This window comes from Arachis ipaensis, chromosome B10 (genome assembly GCF_059453495.1).
Source record: "Arachis ipaensis isolate K30076 ecotype BB chromosome B10, ASM5945349v1, whole genome shotgun sequence".
NCBI lineage: Eukaryota > Viridiplantae > Streptophyta > Magnoliopsida > Fabales > Fabaceae > Arachis > Arachis ipaensis.
Window position 1 is genome coordinate 14,633,376 of NC_142435.1, and position 19,482 is coordinate 14,652,857.

General features: G+C 30.3%; 1 protein-coding gene and 1 pseudogene across 4 annotated transcripts; one reads left to right on the plus strand and one right to left on the minus strand.

Annotated features, from left to right (window-relative positions):
- Positions 1-4,756: 4,756 nt before the first annotated feature.
- On the plus strand, positions 4,757-10,919 carry LOC107620183 (mediator of RNA polymerase II transcription subunit 18). 4 transcript variants are annotated; one of them, XM_088506447.1, is made up of 8 exons: positions 4,757-5,081; positions 5,418-5,511; positions 5,627-5,759; positions 7,807-7,858; positions 8,613-8,712; positions 9,451-9,508; positions 9,598-9,954; positions 10,647-10,919. In XM_088506447.1, the coding sequence occupies exons 4-8, from the start codon at positions 7,823-7,825 to the stop codon at positions 10,747-10,749; spliced, it is 654 nt and encodes a 217-aa protein (XP_088362573.1). In that variant the 5' UTR covers positions 4,757-5,081; positions 5,418-5,511; positions 5,627-5,759; positions 7,807-7,822; the 3' UTR covers positions 10,750-10,919. The 4 variants fall into 4 exon arrangements, with proteins under 4 accessions (XP_088362573.1, XP_088362574.1, XP_088362575.1 ...); XM_088506448.1 differs by having other exon boundaries at positions 5,418-5,440; XM_088506449.1 differs by lacking the exon at positions 5,627-5,759 and having other exon boundaries at positions 5,418-5,440.
- Positions 10,920-11,541: 622 nt separating this feature from the next.
- Positions 11,542-12,374, minus strand: LOC107620184 (uncharacterized; annotated as a pseudogene).
- Positions 12,375-19,482: the final 7,108 nt, after the last annotated feature.

Genomic DNA, 19,482 nt, shown 5'->3' on the forward strand with positions numbered 1-19,482 from the left:
AGTCATCACATTTTCTTGTCTTGCTTTGAGAGAAATAACTACGTGTCCTTTGAACATTAAAAAGGAAGGAATCTCTGTATCTCTATACCATATAACATTTGTACCTTATAATTCTCCTATTTTCAATGGTGTGAGATGACATCGAATAGTGTAGGATTACTTTTTTTTTATAGTTAAGTGCTGGCCAGATTTCAATAAAAGTGTTGGCCCTTAGACTTTTTCATAATTAAATATAATTTTTAAAAATAATAAAAAATATTAATAATTTAAATTGTACCAAATTTTATAAAAATAGAATATTTTAAATAATAGAAAAGATAAACTGTCCATTTTAAATAACAAAAAATATGAATACATTAACACGTCTACTGTGAAAGTACATAAGTGATTAATTTTTAAATTTAAATTATATATATTTCAAATTTCGTTTGTCACATGAGAGTACATAAAAATTTGAAATATAATTTAAATATAGGTGATTTATTTGATGATAATGTCAAGACTCTATTATCATAGAATATAAAATTTTTTCTACTTAAGTTGGTTGTACAGAGTTTTGTTACAAAGTTTAGGCCCGTTTGGATAGGTTCATAAGTGACTTTTTTTTATTTTTAACTTATGAAAATGTGTAGTATTAAGACCATCTCCAGTAGGGAACTCATCCCAGTTCCTGTTTATGGCCCACTGTCATAAAAAGTAACTCCACATCAGCTTTTGCATCATAAACAATAAATAGGAACTCAAAGCATCTCTCTCTTCTCCATTAGGAGGAACTAACTTTAGTCCCTATTGTGGTCCCACTTAATTAATTAATTAAAATACTTAAAATTAATATAATTAATTTTTTTCAATAATATTATTTAAATTTATAAATTTAAAAATAATTCATTATTAAAAGATATTAATATTAAATAAATTCATATATAATAATAATACACAATATATAATTCGAGATTATACTAATTTATAGTTTTGTGTTTACAACTGCTAATTTTAATAATATCATTAGCATTTTAAATTTTAAAAATAAAAATAACTAACTCAACTAAAAATTATTTTATAAGGTATAAAAATTAAATTTATTTTTTAATGTAAGTAAATTTAATTAATTATAATTTAATATAATAATATAAATAATATTCAATATTAATTATAATATAAATAATTAATTAAATAAAAACTTAATTATTTAATCTAATTAATTATTTAATTAATTATTATTTAAATAATTAATATAAATTATTAATTAAATAAAAATATAATTTTTATTATAATTATTATTAATTTAATTATTATTTAATTATTTAATTATTTCAGATTTTATATTATTATTTTTTTATAATAACTTGCCAAATGGCAAGTTGTTATTGGTTAATTTGAGTCCCTGCTTAGAGGGACTCCCTTACCTTGATCCTTGTGTGGGAACTCACTCCTTCTCTCCTCCAATGGTTAGAGTTCCTATATGTCAGAAAAAAGTCAAAGAGGAACTCACCATTGAAGGTGCTCTAATGTCTTTTACAATTTTCAAAACAAAATTGCAACTTTCTAAAAAACTATTTTAGTGCTTAAGAGAAGTTAAAAAAAAATGACTTATCTCATAATAAAAAGCTTTTTATCATTTTTCTCTTAAAATAAATACTTTTAGAACTAAAAAATCAAACACAAAATAACTTATTTATAAGCTACTTTTAATATAAGTATTTATTATTTAAACTATTTCTTCAAAAGTAACTTAATTAAGTTGTTTATCCAAACTGGGGCTAAGTCCAACTTAAATTATTAATATTTTTTATTATTTTTAAAAATTATATTTAATTATTTATAAATACACATATTTTATTTTATACTATAAACGAGATAATTTTTTATGTGTAAACAAGATATATGAAAATTGAAAAAATATATATATGTAAACGAAATAAATAAACGTAGTGTAAATTGATAAGTACGCTACAAATTATTTATTTTGAAAATTAAAATAATTAAATTATTTATTTAAAAAATTCCAAATTTTATGAGATAAATTATAATATCAAATAAATAATTAAAATAAATAAAAATAATAATTATTAATTAATTAAAATTTATAAACGAATTTAATAATTTTAATAACTTATATACTAATAGAATATATTAAATTTTCAATAGTAAATCATCAAAATAAAAAACTCTGTAATAATCATAATTGCTATTTTATTAAAAATATATTTTAAAAATTATAATTAATGTATTTATAGTTTTACGGAAAAAACATTAATTAATTAATAATTTTATCAATATACATTAAAAGCTTCATTAATGAAATTTCCTAGAATATTGCACCAACTTACATGGGACGCGATTAGGTACTCCACAGATGAATGAAATTTTAAAACTCCATGAATAAAAGAAAGAGTAAAGTTTGCATATTTATTAGAAGCTCTTAAATGCGAAGAGAGAGAAAAAACTTTTTATTGATTTTTGTTTTATTTTAGACTAAATTCAATAATGTTTAATAATAGGTCATTAAAATTTATTTTACGTTTATTTTTGTCTCAAATTCATTTTAAGTTATAATTAATCTTTTTATTTAAAATTGTAGTGAGTTAAAATTAAAAACTGTAGAAATAAAAAAAATAATTTTATAATTTTTTATTTAAAATTTGTTTGGACTAAAAATTTTTTGTTTTATTATTTTCATTTTGGGCTATATTATTTTGAAATGATATTGAACTATTATAATAAAAACAAAAATAAAAGATAAAAAAACTAATAAAATAAGAATATCTTTTATAGTTAATTTTAAAAGCTTAAAATATAATTTAAAATTAAAATTATTTAATTTAAATTAAAAATATGATTTAATTTTAAAAAAATAACCTATAATATTAGTTAATTTTTAAAATACAAAAATGTTTTTTTTTTTAAATTAAAGTTGTTTGATTATTTTAAAAATAAAAAATTTATATTTGAATTTAGAATGATAACATTACTACTTGTGAGGATTAATTTTAAAATATATATTTAAAGACTAATTAAAAACACCCGTCTTTCTTTTTTTTGTTTTATTTTTTTAATTATTTGAATTAAAATCCAAAAATTGAATTTTTATTCTTATTTATTTTAATTTTTTATATTTTATTTGAATTAAAATATGGGTATTTTTTATTAATATTTATGTTTTAAAATTACTAAAAAAAAAATTAACTTAAAAATAAGAAATGTCAATAATTTATACCAGTAATAAATTAAATTAGGCTTATTCAATTTACTACTGATACAGTATATACATGATAAATCAAATAAAATTACACCAATATCCTAAACTGAATTGGATTATATAGTACAAATTTAATAGAAAAAAATTGGAGCTATTGTTTCAATTAAATAATATTTTTTTCTATGTATTAATTATTTTCTAGATATCTATACGTATAAACATTCTATTAACATTATTTCTGAGAAAATTTCTCAAAAATATGAGGCTTATACATTTAGATATATTAAACTATATATTAACGTATTAAAATTTTAAAATAAAAATAAATTTTATTTTAGAACGTAGAATAATAATTTTCATGTTTTCTTTTTGAGAAATATTGTCAAACACTTATCTACTAAAATTAATATTCATTTCAAGATGTCTCTTTTAAAAATAATTTTTTGGATTTAAATTTTGTAATTTTTATAATGAATTTTATTTACTAATATTAGAAATTCAAAATTTAAATTTAATTATAAAAGGTTAATATATGAAAAAATTATTTAAATGAATTAAAATAATTTTTTAATTTTCAAAACAAATAAAAAATCTTTAATTACATGAATCCATTTTTCTTTTGTGAGGACACAGATCATTCAAAATTTTGGTGATTTGCTAGACCATTTTATTTTAATTTCTCTATTTTACACTATTTATTTTTACTTTTTTTTATACCATATTTAAATGTTACTATAAAAAATATTAATGAGTATAATAAAATAATTACTCAATAATATTTTTTATAGTACTTACTAATATATTTTATTGTATTTATTAATAACTTTTATAGTATAATAAAAATATGATATAAAATAGAAGAATAAAATATTATATATGTTAAAATTATAATAAAAATATTAACAAATTCTATAAAAGAATATTAATAAGTAATTATTTTATTATACTGTTTAATATTTGTTATAGTATAATAAATATTTAAATATAAATTTGTAATTAAATATTTATAGTTTAAATATAAATATTTTTTTGTAGTTTTACAAGAATAATACATTAATTGTTTAATGATTTTATCAATATACATTAAAGTTTCATTAATGTAATGTCTTCTAAGATACCGTGCCAATACATATTATAATATTAATAAGGTAAAGGAGTTTCAAAACTCCAAATAATACGCCCCCTAAACGAAATTGGACCACTTTTAAAGTTCGAGTGCAACTGCAGAATTACTTTGAGGCTTAACTTTCTAAAGTCTAAACTGCTTTGTTGTTATAATTTTAAGAGAGAAAAAAAAATGTAAATGCTATAATGCCTAAAAACCAATATTTTAAAAACTGAACCGGATCGGCTAGTCGAACCGATTCAATTGGAAACTAATATAGAAAATGGTTTGATCCTCTTATTAAAACCGTTAATGACAAAATCGCAAAGAAACCGTTGAACCGACTAGTAACCGACCGGTTGGATCGGATCAGGAACCGACCGGTTCGTATGAAACGCTGTCGTTTTAATTTGTTAAGGGAAAAAAAAACAAAAAAACCCACCCATCCCCAGTCCCCACGCGAGTTCAGTCCCTCACCCCACCAAACACCCAGCTCATTCCAGCTTCCTGGACGAAACACACAGCAAGCCCTAGCTCCTTCCCAACCCAAAAATCCAGCTTCCTGAACGGAACTGCCGCCGCCGTTCGTCTGTGTTAGCGTCTCCGCGGCCTCTTCCTTCTCCTTCTCCGTGGCGTCTCCCCTTTCTAGCTCGGCACGTCTTCCATTCCAAGGTGAAATCGCTGCTCGAGGCCTCCAGCTGGTGCGCCGTGGTGTCGCCGTCGTCTGGCCGTCGTGCCTTCGTCGTCCCGCCGTCGTCTTCCTGCTGCCAGTGGAAGGTTAGTGAAACTGTGATTTACTGATTTGAGGTTAGTGGAAAGTTGAGTCTGTTACTCTGTTTCAGGGATTTGAGGTTGAATTTGTAATTTGTGATTTCTTGGGTCTTTTGTAATGCTGCTGATTTGAGTTTGGAATTTGTGATTACTAATTTACTGATTTGAGGTTAGTGGAAAGTTGAGTCTCTGTTATTCTATTTCAGCGATTTGAGGTTGAATTTGTGATTTGTGATTTCTTGGGTCTTTTGTAATGCTGCTGATTTGAATTTGGAATTTGTGATTACTGATTTACTGATTTGAGGTTAGTGGAAAGTTGAGTCTGTGTTACTCTGTTTTCAGGGATTTGAGGTTGAATTTTTGAGGTTAGTGGAAATGGAAGCTCTGACATTTTTGTCAAGCTGAATATGCAACCCTCTGCCTCTAGTTTAACAATGTATGGTTTGGGATAATAATATATTCTCTGTGTATATATATATATATATATATATATATATATATATATATGGAAGTGGGAGACATTAATGGGCAAGTGGGGTTGCGGCTTTCAGTTAAGGGGGCTATGCCATTGGATGAAGGGTTGGCAATTGGATTCAATACATCTAATGTGATCAAGTGGAAGGAAGCAAAACTGCAAAACAAAACAAGGGGTTGCAAAATACAAAAATAAATTGGAGTTAGCTGGTATAAATTTAGTTTGATCAATGCTTGCTGATTTGAGTTTGGAATTTGTGATTACTGATTTACTGATTTGAGGTTAGTGGAAAGTTGAGTCTGTGTTACTCTGTTTCGGGATTTGAGGTTGAATTTGTGATTTGTGATTTCTTGGGTCTTTTGTAATGCTGTTGATTTGAGTTTGGAATTTGTGATTACTGATTAGTGACTTGTTAAGCTGCTGTTGTTAACTTGTTATGCAATTATGCTGCTTTGTTATGGATTTATGGCACTGAGTGTTTTGAATTTTGAATTTGTGATAAGTGATTTGTGATTAGTGATTTTGTTATGCTGCTGATTTGAGTTTGGAATTTGTGATTACTGATTAGTGACTTGTTAAGCTGCTGTTGTTAACTTGTTATGCAATTATGCTGCTGTTTTGTTATGGATTTATGGCACCGAGTGTTTTGAATTTTGAATTTGTGATAAGTGATTTGTGATTAGTGATTTTGTTATGCTGCTGTTTTGAATTATAGACATTCAATATTATTTAACGACTGAACTATGTTGCAAATTGGATAAGCAAGAAATTTCTGTACTAAAGTTTTCACCAACTAAAAATTTAATTGCTTGAAGAGATTTTGAAGTTGTGATCAGAAGGAACCACAAACTAAGTGAGCGATTCATTAACAACATCGTCATTAGTTTTTTTTTCTCTTTGGACATCTGAGTATATTTGTACTAATCTCCATTTGTCTGTTCTCTGTTTTGGTATTTTTGGGTCTGTTCTCTGTTTTGGTATTTTTGGCTTTTTCCTTTTTGATAGATGAGACTTGCATCATCTTCTTTTATCATCTGAGTATATAACTTGATCGGTTCACTAGCCAGTTCGGCGCTCCCTATCTTGTATTTTATAGTGATACAAGCATGTGATGCAGTTGTATTAACTAACTGTGCCAGCTAACTAGCTAAGGCTCATTGTGCCTGCTCAGCCTAACTCCTTAACGGAAAGTTTTCAAGTATATTAAGATCAACGGTTAAAAATTACTGAAACACCAGTAGTACACTTGAAAATTTTCCCTCCTTAACTGGTATTAACTAATTGTTAAGGCTAGCTAGTGAAGTGACTCATGCAATCTACGTATCTATCCTCTTTCAACAGATTTCATAGAGAAACTTGTTCGTACTAGGTTTGTAGAGAAAACAATTTCACCTGCTATTTTAATTTCTTACAGTTTGAAGGTAAGTTTAGAATCAAGCTTTGTAGGAAGGCTAATAAAACGAGAAAATAAGTGTTTAATTACTTTTAAATTAAGACAGTAGATTTTCATATGATAATACTTACAAATTCAATAAAAACTAATATCTCACTAGCTCACTTTATCCTTTTTTCAATCTTCTCATTTTAGAGAATTAATCCCTAATTTTACAATTCGAACTCAATTCTTAACTTATCCAATAAAAAAATGGATAAGATTGTGTTAACATATTATGTTGAAAATTATATATACCAAATTAATAAAATGTTAAACTTAAATATTAAAGTATATAAATATCATATTATGTTTATATCAAAATAAATGATTATGAAATAAAAATAACATTAATAATATAAAAATATTACTAAAGTATAAAATATAACATTTCTTTATTAATTTTATTAGAAATATATTTTTAGTTATCAAATATAATCGGACCTCATCAAATCTACTCAAATCTAACCAAAAATAATATTAAATCAAAAGATAAATCCAAACCGTTAAAATATGATTAACCGAATTTAGGATTGGAAGTTCACAACACTACTTGAGAGAATAGAATTTAAGGACCACAGTGCACCTTAAATAGTGTAGGTCCTGCTAAGCCCCTCTTTCTTTTTCTTCTTTCTTGATTCGTCTTCCAGAGTTCGCACACTCTGTACTTCTTGTTAGAGCATCTCAACCACCGTGCACTCTCTCTCTGCTGTGACTCTCTTTCCTCTTCTACCTTCTTCTTTCACATTTTTTGTATTGCATGAAATAGGGAAATATTTGACGAGTTGCATAAACAGCTTTGTAACACTTGGTGTCTAATGCAGTGGAACAAAGGTGAATATGGAATGCGTGGTTCAGGGTATTATAGAGACACAGGTGATTTTATGCATTTTCTTTTGATTTTTAAATTTATTTGCTTTTCCCTAGAGTTTGAGATGTTTCAGTTGCTTCAAATTATAGCTATCTAGGGTGTGAATTGTTCCCTTGAAAGGTAGCATAGGATTTCGGTACTCGTATAATTTCAAAAACATAGTACCTTATTGAATGTATCATATTCTTAATTCTTAATTTCCTGTAGTGTGGGTTTTGCATTGAGAAGCTTTCATAAAGAAGCAAAACTTTGACTATCACAATTATCTAAATATATGCTATTGTAATACTCAAACATTACACGCTGATATTTGAACAGAACCTTCTAATATTATAAAAATACTGAATTTTCCTCACAAAGGACTTCAAGATTGTCACCCATATTGGCCATTATCACTTCCGCAATACTTTTCAAGTAAATTGCTTTAAACCTCTTTGAATATTTATGTTGACACTGTTCTCATTATCTTTCTTGTTGGACTGAGCTATTCTACTATTTTGAATGAGTATACAAGGTGGTTTATCATAGTGGAGTTTATTTTGTTCAGAATCTCTATGTGCAAGAAAAGTAGAAAACAAGTTTATTTCTGAATCTAACGGCCATCAATGCGTGCATTTCTCTGGTTCCACTTTCTAAATAAGAATTAAGTTTTAGCTCGATAATTCTATCTTAATGTATTATTTTAAATTTTTACTAAGGAAAGGAAAGCATTCTGTTCAAGTTGACCTTGGCATCTGATATTTTGTAATCTTTTTGCAGCATGTTGAGGCCCTTGAGATTCTTCTTCAAGGGCTATGTGGCGTCCAAAGAGAGCGATTAAGGATTCATGAAATTTGCCTCAAGAGTGGTCCAAATCTTGGTTAGTGTTTTCTTGTGATAATATGTGATGTTGTAGCCAGCAAGGCAAATGCATTATCTGTCAGTGTTCCTTTATTCCAAGGTGAAAGAAATTTTATTGCTAAAGAATAAGGAAATAGTATTATTTATCATTTTGTAAACAAACAGTGAATAACTCCCCTTAGGAATGAGGGAAACATACTTCAATCCAACAAAGCCTCCAATCCCACTGCATGTCTATCAAAGCATACTTACTAACTTTTCATGTTATAAACACCATAGGAAAGAGTGATAAACTATTCCATTTCATAACAATGGCAAAGATAAATGCTTGTTTTTAAGTATTCAAGCACCATTTCTGTCTAACTTGGTGGAAGCAAATCAGCAAAACAGAATTACATCTCTAAACCAAGCCTCTGTAGGCTGAAGTGTCATGTACTCTTTTTTTTTTCTCTGAAGTTCAGCTTGCCATGATTTGTTGATTTATCATTTCTATGCTGTTACTTGGTAGCTATTGTTCTCTTCTATTGATTTTTCAATTAATGCATGAATCACCAAAGAATTATACTTATCCCAGTATATGATGTGTTTACTGTTCTGGATTTTTCCTACATTGATGTGGGATGTTTCCACACCTTTAGTGATTCTCTTAACATTATTATTCTAGTGTTACTTAATCACTTGAAAACAACATCGAGTATATGACATAAGAATTTGGAGTTTTTCAAGTTGGACATGATTTTATTGGCTTTCTTTCCAGGCCCTGTAGCATCTGAGGTTCGACTTTTATGTGATCTTGAGCAGGCTGAACCATCATGGTAAACCATGCAGTATTGTCGCCATTCACTTATTAGAACTTTTCTCATGTCCATATAAAAATCTATTAAATGCTTGGTGACTTGTTCAGGACTGTAAGACATATTGGGGGTGCAATGAGGGGTGCCGGTGCTGAACAAATTTCAGTTCTGGTTAGGACAATGGTTGAAAGCAAAGCAAGCAAGAATGTGCTTCGTATGTTTTATTTACTTGGGTACAAGTTAGACCATGAACTGCTTAGAGTGGGATTTTCTTTCCATTTTAACAGGGGTGCACAAATCACTGTAACGGTGTCATCAATCAATAAAATGCTAAAGGTGCATGCAACGGACGAGGCTGTACCGGTAACGCCTGGTATACAGTTGGTGGAAGTAACTGCACCTGCAACTGGTGAAACCTATGCTGAAGTTGCTTCTGCAGTTTCATCCTTTTGTGAATATCTTGCACCGTAAGAAACTTTTATTGTCTTCCTTCTGCAAATTTTCTATATTGTATGTTTTCAACTTTTCCGGGGCTGAAGTGGTAGCTTTTGTATACCTGGTGGCGGCTAATTGTCGGATATAGTCTGTTGCCAACTTACAGGTTGAATTGGTGCAATGGTAAAGTTGTTGCCTTGCTACTTGGAGCTTACAAATTTAAATTCTGGAAACAATCTTTCTATTTGTACAAGGCTGCATACACCTACTCTTTTTATACTGTATGAGGCTAAATTTTGAACAAATTACACTAACCCCCGAAGATTTGGCAATATTACATATAAGATTTCACCATTTGTAAAAAATATATGCTAATCTCCCATGAGAATAATACATACTCTCTATCCCATCATTTTATAAAATGTGACGGAGAATTCAGTGTAGGTATGACAAATCAAGGGGATCTTGTGTGATATAATCTAAGTTGGGAGGTTAAAATAATATCCCCTAGAATTTTAATCTGGAATGTTTTGTCACATTGCCATGCATGCTCTTGTAAAGTCTAACTATCCTATTCGAATAAGTCACGAGGTAGATTATCATTTTTGAACCCTTATGTCATATCATATTACTAACATATCCTTCTGTCATGAAGATTATCATACTTTGTATTGTTCATTCATATTTCTAACACGTACAACTGTTTGACTTCAATTTTTATCAGGCTTTTGCATCTGTCAAAACCCGGCATTTCAACTGGAGTTGTTCCTACGGCTGCTGCAGCTGCAGCATCCCTTATGTCTGACGGTGGTGGTACAACTTTGTAGTGTGCTTGTAATGTATAGATACAAAATTCTTGTACACTATTAAACTTTCATGTTACACATTGTTAATTGAAACAAGGAATGGAACTCCATTGACACAAGTTGCTTTGGAGTGGCATAAGTTTTATAACGGAAAAGAAGAGAAATGCGTGAAAACTGTTATTGCTCATCAACTTCCAAACTTACAGTGCATTTTTTAATATTTGTTTGGGTAAAGTATATTTCGAAAAATATTAATAATACCGGTAGCTTTTAATTAATTTTATTTTATTCTTAACGTTTGAAATAAATTTTAATTGTCTCTAATTTTAATTTTTTGACGATGAACATATGGTTTATTTGTTTTTCCCTTTATATTATTATCGTTCCACACTTTTGTCGGAAATAGATCTTCTCAATTGTTAAAAAAAATTGAGGAAGTAAAGTGTGATCTATAATCCTTCAATGCTATCTCTTTCTTATTTTTTTTTGTCTTACTTATAAAAATTAATGGTGAGAGATTACATTTTACTTCTTTAATTGTTAAAAAAAATTGAGAAGATTTATTTTCTTTTTGTCTTCTGCCATTATCTCATTGTCATTTTATCCTTATTGTAATTATTCCTTTTTTTTTGTTACTTTATTTTTGTTGACAAATTATCATTTTCAACATGTGAGAAGATCTGAATCCAATTATAGCTATACACAAAATTGGAATGTAAAATCATGCATAGTAGAGAAACCTACGTATCAGAAAAATGGAACCGATTTCTATTGATATACTTCCATTATTCTAAGGAATGGTGAGTTTCTTGGTCAAGAGAGAGAACTAGAAATGTAAGCTGAATACATCATATCAAACCATAGGGGAAACTGAAGACATACAAATAGGGGTATTGTTAAAAATGCAACCCCAGAGATTGAACTAGGAACCCACTTCAAATATTCGTAATTTGTTATGAAGAAGGTACTACTAAATGCTAAGATCATGCTTATGATTGAGATAAATAATGCCACTAGGCCAGATATCAAAAGTCCTCTTCAGAAAAACGTGAGATGACGGTAGAGAAGAAAATGGAGACAGAGGCCAAAGATGACATCAGTGCTACGGTATCTGCTAATGCAAATATCTGGGAGGCTAGTCTCTTGGAATCGTTTTGACTTCCTTTATTGTCATCATTATTGTTACCAGTTAACCAGCTGTAGCAAGCAGAGAAAATTAGGGTCGAAACAATAATGCAAGCCTTTGCGGTTTTGTTAATCCAAGATACCTTTCTTGAGCAATGGTTCATGCTCCATGGTAAATAGTTGGCGTGGAGTAAGACCTGCATTGCTAGCTTACTCATAACTAGCAGCAGGTACATCAAGATTTGGCATAGAACCACCAAATACATTGGAATTCTCATCTATCTCAAGAAATCAACACCATACACTGCATTGCCTCCTGCTAGTGTTATCAAATTCCTTGACAATGGTAGTAAAGTGTCCAACATCTTCTTCTTCAATTGCAGAAGAAATATCCGTGTTCCTGAAAATGTTGGATCCAGCTCCTGATATCTCTCTAGTGCATTGTTTATAGCAACGAGATCCCCTTTACAGAGTTCGCAAATGCCAGCATTAAGAAGATGTCCTTTAACTCCATACTTCATCAAGTTATTGTTGAGAGACTGGCAAGCTATGGCTTCATAAATGTCAATTGATTTTTGATATTGTTCTAGCTGGGCACATTGCTGAGTCTGATTTCTATAAGTCACTGCCCTTGAAGCTCATATTTGGATTAGCATGATGGTAGCAGTTGCAAGTGCCTTCTTCATTACTTACTATTATCACTCAAATTGGGTTCCTGGTTTTATTTCTGCGTTTGCGTGTCTACTAATACTTCTTTTCATATTTTTGCAGTTTAAATTATGGTATGTGATAATGTATTCAACGTTTTATTGTAAGAATCTTTTTAAGCCAGACAAAAAAAATGCTTTATGCATTGAAAGATTAGAGATGTAAATTGAGGTGTATTCTATTTCGTCAAATTTATTGTATTCTAATTTATTTTTTTTTAAAGTCATGTTAGCAAGAATTTAAAAGTTCGAGTAATTGTGAGGATTTTTTATTTTTATAAATTAAATAAATGTAATAATTAATAAAATAAATAATTTTAAAAATATTTACTGAAATAAATACTCATCTGTTATCTCGTTTACATAGTAAATAAGATAATTTTGCATGTATCTCGTTTACAGTGTAAATAAGATAAGACAGATGTATGCGACACGTGTTTATCTCGTTTACACTGTAAACGACATATATACGTGTAAACGAGATATACAACGAGATATATGGTATTTTTTTTAAAATTTGAAAATAATAAAAAATATTTTTAATATCAATAATCCAAACTTTTGTCATACAATTAGTACATAAAAAAATTGGTAGAAGAGATTAAAATGGATATGTGTGATAATTTTAATCTATTTTAAATAATAGGAATTAACACGTTTACTTGTAAACCATTTATAACTACCCATCACCTATTTATACGTGATTTATTTAATGGGCAATAACTACCCATTACTATTTACACGTGATTTATTTAATGGACACTAACTACCCATTACTAGTTATCCATATTTATTTATTTAATGGGCAATAACTATCCATTACCCATTACCCATTACCTATTTTAAAAAATTAAAATATAATTTAAATACACGTGATTTATTTAATGACCCAATTAATACATGTTACTATTCTATTGATATATAATATGAAATATTTTTTACTTAAATTATATTTTAAATTTTTATGTACTCCCATGCAACAAATAAAATTTATATGTACTCCCGTAAAAAAAATAGGCTAATTAAATAAATTACGTGTAAATAGTAACGGGTAACTAGTAACGGGTAGTTACTGCCCATTAAATAAATCATGTGTAAATGGTAACTAGTAATGAGTAATTACTCCCTATTAAATAAATAGTAATAGGTAGTTACAAATGGTTTTTAAGTAAACGGTGTTAATTCCTATCATTTAAAATAGACTAAAATTAATCAAACATATTCATTTTAATCTCTTCTATCAACTTTTTTATGTACTAATTACATGTAAAAAGTTTGGATTATTGATATTATTAATATTTTTTATTATTTTCAAGTATTTTTTTAAAAAAAATACATATATCTCATTTACAGTATAAACAAGATAAACACGTATCGCATATCCCTCTCTTATCTTGTTTACACGGTAAACGAGATACATGCAAAATTATCTAGTTAACAGTGTAAACGAGATAAGAAAAGGATATTTATTTTGGTAAATATTTTTAAAATTATTTATTTTAGTAATTATTATATTTATTTAATTTATAAAAATAAAAAATCCGTAATTATGAAAGTGAATGTATCCTACCTTTTTAAAGTAACATCTAAGTTATCCCCTCTCTCATATGTCACATTCTAATTTGATGTTTATTTTAATATATTTGTTATATATTTATTAAAATATTAATTTAAAAATTTTCTTATATAAACTTAATTCTAAACTAAAATATTAATGTGACAAATTAAAAATAGAAACACAGATTAGTATTGCTGTGAAAATTTTCAATTTGAAAAGTTTATCGTGTCAAGTAGATCTTTAAATTTAAAAATTTATTCTATACAATTTGGTTTTGAATTATATGAAAAAAAATTGAAACACTTTATATCTTATTTTTTAAAAATTAATGTAACTAGTTTGCAATTATTTTTTATTAAGGTCTGAATTTTTATTTAATTTTTGTTAGAAATAAGAGATTTTGTGTGAAAAATAAAAGAGTAATATATAATATTTTTTTCAAATATTTTGTTAAATTTTTAACGAATCTTAATGATTCGAAATCAATTTTTTATTTTTTATTTTATTAGATAAATTAGTCATCTAACAAATTCTATTAAAAAATTAAAATAAATAAACACTCATTAAAATATAACACATCAAAAAGGATATCTTATATGTTATTTTAAAGAGGGTAGAATTCTATAACTGAATATGTTATTTGGTGGATTAGAGAGCTAACAATTTTTATTTTTTCACATACAACAAATATTCTTAAAAAATTCAAAAAATTCTATATCCCATGTAATAAAGTATAAAGAACCAACTTTTAGTTAACTAACTTTATAATTTAGAATTTAATATTAAAGATTTAGAATTTAAGATCTATAATTTAAGATAAATAAAATAATTTTAAAAAATTAATTGATATTGACTAAAAAAAATTGATTACTTAACATTACTTATCTAAATTACTAAAAATTAAAAGTCCAAAATTAAGAATTAAAAAATTTACCAGCCAATAATTTACCAACAAATTATATGTTTAAATAGAAGGAATTGAAAAAGATCTTTTAAAATACAAAAAAGGTAAAATAATAGAAGAAAAATAATGTGAAATTAATTTTTAGTTAGTCAATTTAAAATTTAATTTTATAATTATTTATATTTATGATTAATGGTTTATGTTTTAGTATTTATAATTTAAAATAAATAAAATAATTTTAATAAAATTGACCGAAAAAAATTAATTCTATAATATTACTATAATAAAATAAAAATTTAATCACCGTTTTAAACCTGTGTTAATTTCATTACCTTAATTTAAGAGGATTTATTTCGTGCTTTATCAACTTTTTTACCGAATGGAAGTAAACAACACATTTTGAGCTTGCTGAACCACCTCTACAGATCCAGCGTCCTTGACATCAATGGTTGTTCTGAAATACTAAGGAAGAAGGGAGAGAAAATCGTCGAGAAGAAGAAGAAGAATCCTCGGGCATGCATGCATTAATTGAGGCAGCAGCTGCAGAGACAGATCATAGAATCTAGTGAGAGGTGAAAATACAGAGGCATTTAAATTACTGAGGAATTTTCCATGCAAATATATAGATTTTCCAAGAACTAGATGTATAGTACAAATTGATAGACTCTTAGTTTATCAAAATGTGGATGGAGAGATATTTTTCGTGTGCACCAAGCCACCAAGCGTATCCATCTTAGGCTTTGGGGAGTATATACTTAGAGGATCTATACTTAATATTGGGGAGTTTTATAGTGGCACAAAAATTGATGGTTAATGGTGGTTAATTGTTGACTTACCAGTAGATCTGTGACACGGTGAAAGAATTATGAAGAGAAGCTTGGTTAATTAGTGTTGAGATCAATGTTTTGAAAATTGAACCGGATTGATCGATTGGACCAGTCTAACTGCGAACTGAAAACTAATACGATTCGATTAACGATAAAAACCGCTTAAATTAAAAATTGCATTTAAACTGTTGAACGGGCCAAAAACTTGTCGGTCGAACCGAACTGGGACCTGGCCGGTTTTGAAGAGAAGTCGTCCTTTAATTCCTCTATTTTCCTGGTTCAGTCACCCACTCTCCCTCTAGCCCCATTCCTCAAATTCTCTCCTCTCTCAGCTCTCTACCCTAGGTTACAGTCTCGCCTACCGCTGCAAGGAGAGCTTTAGCGCCGCTGTCCGTCGCACTTAGGGGCCACCGTTTCTTCCTTCGTTATGCCTTGTGCCTCCCAGCCCCTTCGCCAATCTCCTTCCTTCAGAAAGCAGAACTGCCCTCAACCCTAGCCTCCACCACCACCGCAAGAAGTGGGCCACAGCCGCTGCCCATCGCACTCAGGCTTCTCTCTTCGTCCTTTCAGCATTCTCCATGTCTCCAAACCCTGAGATCCGAAAAGTCTAAACCTTGTCTATGGTATTCCGAGTAGGATCTGGGATGGGATGACTGTGACGAGGTTCAAACTCATGAATGTTGGGCGCAGTGACAGTGTGCAAAAGGATAAATGTATCCTATTCTGACACAAGTGAGAACCGACAGATGATTAGCCCTACGAAAACGTAGTTGGACCATTTTTACTGAGAGGACGGATGGTAGCCATTGACAACAGTGATCCACCAACATACAGCCTGCCATGGAAGGGACGTGCGTGTTTGGAAGAAGAAGACAGTAGGAAAGCAGAAATTCAAAAGACAGAGCATCTCCGAAACCTCAACATGTTTTCTATTACTGAATAACAAGTATCATTCTTTTCATGCTCTTTTACCTTTTACAAACAAAACCTTTTTTATTATTAATCTCCTGACTAAGAGTTACAAGATAACCATAACTTTCTTCAAGCCGACAATCTCCGTGGGATCGACCCTTACTCACGTAACGTATTACTTGGACGACCCAGTGCACTTGCTGATTAGTTACACCGGAATTGAAATTTGAGATAAGTGATCACAATTCCGTGCACCAACGCACAATTCCAGCACCGTTTTTGCGCAACTCTCTGTAACTTTTGCATTGGGGTGGCATTTTTTAACGATGCGTACGCGTTGCTCATGCGCACGCGTGGAGGGCAAAGAACGCATATGACGCGTACGCATCATTGACGCGCACGCGCGGTTGGGATTGTGCGCCCAGCACCCCACCAGTGCGGTTCCTGAACAACTTTCTGTAACTTTTTGCTTTAGAGCAAAATTCGCATGGACGCGTACGCGTGACCATCCCTTTTTTTAAGAAGAAAACTAACAAGCTACCAGAATAACTCTAAACATTATTAAACCACTAGAAACAAAATTTAAACTAAACAAACATAGCTAAAAAAAATAAAAATTTAACTTATTACCACTAGAAATAAAAGAGAAAATAGAAAGAATTTACCATGGTGGGGTGTCTCCCACCTAACACTTTTAGTTAAAGTCCTTAAGTTGGACATTTGGTGAGCTCCTTGTCATGGTAGCTTGTGCTTGAACTCATCTTGAAACTTCGACCAACGCTTGGACTTCCAATAAGCTCCAACCTCTCTAAGTGAATTCACCAAGCCTTGATGAAGTCCTTCACAAGCTTTGAGCTCCCAAAGTTGATCCTCTGGTATTCCTGGATCCCAAATCTTGTTTCTACACCCGTCTTTGAGTGGATCTTGATTATTCCAACCGGGTGGCAAGCAGTTCGAATTCTCAATGAAGTACCAAACTCATCTCTTAGACCCATCTAATTGATCACCAATCCGACCCTTGCATCTAGCTCTTGAAATCTCAACCTTGATGAGCCTTGATTTGCAATTCCAACCACTAAACATCCTTCTCTTACGCTTCATTCCACAAAGCCTCCTAAGTTGACCATCCGTTTCTAGAATACCATACTCGAGTGGGGCAATAAATCGAATAGAGATAAGTTTTACCCACTCAAATAAAGGAGTAGATGGCAACCTAGGTAGAAAAGTCTCCAACGATCTTGATAGAGCATATTTAACTCCCGTCCATCCTTTTCAAAAGACTTCCACCTCAATGTTGCTTTCAAATTCATCGGGAGAAGGTTGGCTTGATTCATGATCATTATCACCAAGGAAAGTTGCTTCTTGATCTATCCCGACCAATTCTTCATATGGAACATGCCTTGGAAGTTGTGCACTAGCCTCCTCAACATCAATTTCAATCTTCTTGGAGGAATACTCTACAACTCTAGATTCCCATGGGGGGTTCGGCATCTCCTAAGTCTTCAACCACTTCTTCCTCTTCAACAAGTACGGCTTCCTCCAACTGTTCCAATACAAAATCACATTCCTCATTTTCCACCGGAGTTCCTAATTTCTCCTTCATGCTACGTTCTTCATTAGATTCTCCACATGTAACCATGGGAGTTCCTTGAGTGTTGAAACGCAGTGAAGCTAAATTACCTACTACCTCAGTCAAGGTAGCTATGAACTCTTGTGTCACCCGTTGCATCTCTCTTTGCTCGTGAAGAAGAACACCAATAGTGTCATGCATTGAAGATTGGGGTGGATATGGAGATTCATTGCTGGGGAGGAAAGGTTCATGATAAGAGAGTGGTTCATCATGATAAGGATATGGTAGTTCAACACTCTCCATCTTTTCCACTTGTTGTACAACACACTTTAGTCCCTTGTTCTCAAATTGAGATTCGTTAGCCCTGAGAGTTTCGTGTGCTTTTCGACTTTCCTCTAGCTCCATTTGATGGATAGTTGCTTGAAGTCGATCCATTACTTCCTTGAAATGATCTTGTGGCTCTTATTCCGCTTGTCTATCATAAGTCGGATCATAGGGCTCCTGGATTGATGGATATGGACATGGTGTATATGGAGGTTTTGGTTCTTGGGAGTAATTATGTTGGAATGGGGGTGGTTCTAAGTATGGCTCGTATGACTCATAAGGTGGTTGGTATGGTGGGTAAGGATTAGGGTCATAAGGGGGTGTTTGGTAGAATGAGGCTTGTGAGTATGGTTGTGGGCTATATTGAGGAGGGGGTTCATAGGTATATTGTGGTGGGTGTTGATTGTCACGAAGAGGTCCACCACAACCATTGTCTTGGTATGCATCATGGAATGGTTGTCGCTCATAGTACATTGGAGGGGGTCATTGCCAAGAGGGTTGATCAAATCCTTGTGGCTCGTCCCATCTTTGATTGTCCCATCCTTGATGCAAGCCTTCATTGTAATCTCCACTTCCTATAACATAATTGTAACCAAACTCATAGCCAAAGGGTTGAGAATTCATAGTAGCAAATAAAAACAAAAACTGATAAAAATAAGCAACTAAGTCCTAAAACCAACAAGAACTAACAAACAAGCAAAAAGCAAATATTTACAATAACTAATAATAAGGCACACGTTTACAATTCCCCGGCAACGGCGCCAAAAATTGATGGGAAAAAATCATCGGTAAAGAATTTCACAAAAATAGTCGCGTTGCAAGTATAG

Coding starts and splice junctions, on each gene's coding strand:
- LOC107620183 (XM_088506447.1), top strand. CDS start 7,823: ATGGAATGCGTGGTTCAGGGTATTATAGAGACACAG. Junction 7,859..8,612: donor AGGGTATTATAGAGACACAG/GTGATTTTATGC, acceptor ATCTTTTTGCAG/CATGTTGAGGCCCTTGAGAT. Junction 9,955..10,646: donor TTTTGTGAATATCTTGCACC/GTAAGAAACTTT, acceptor AATTTTTATCAG/GCTTTTGCATCTGTCAAAAC.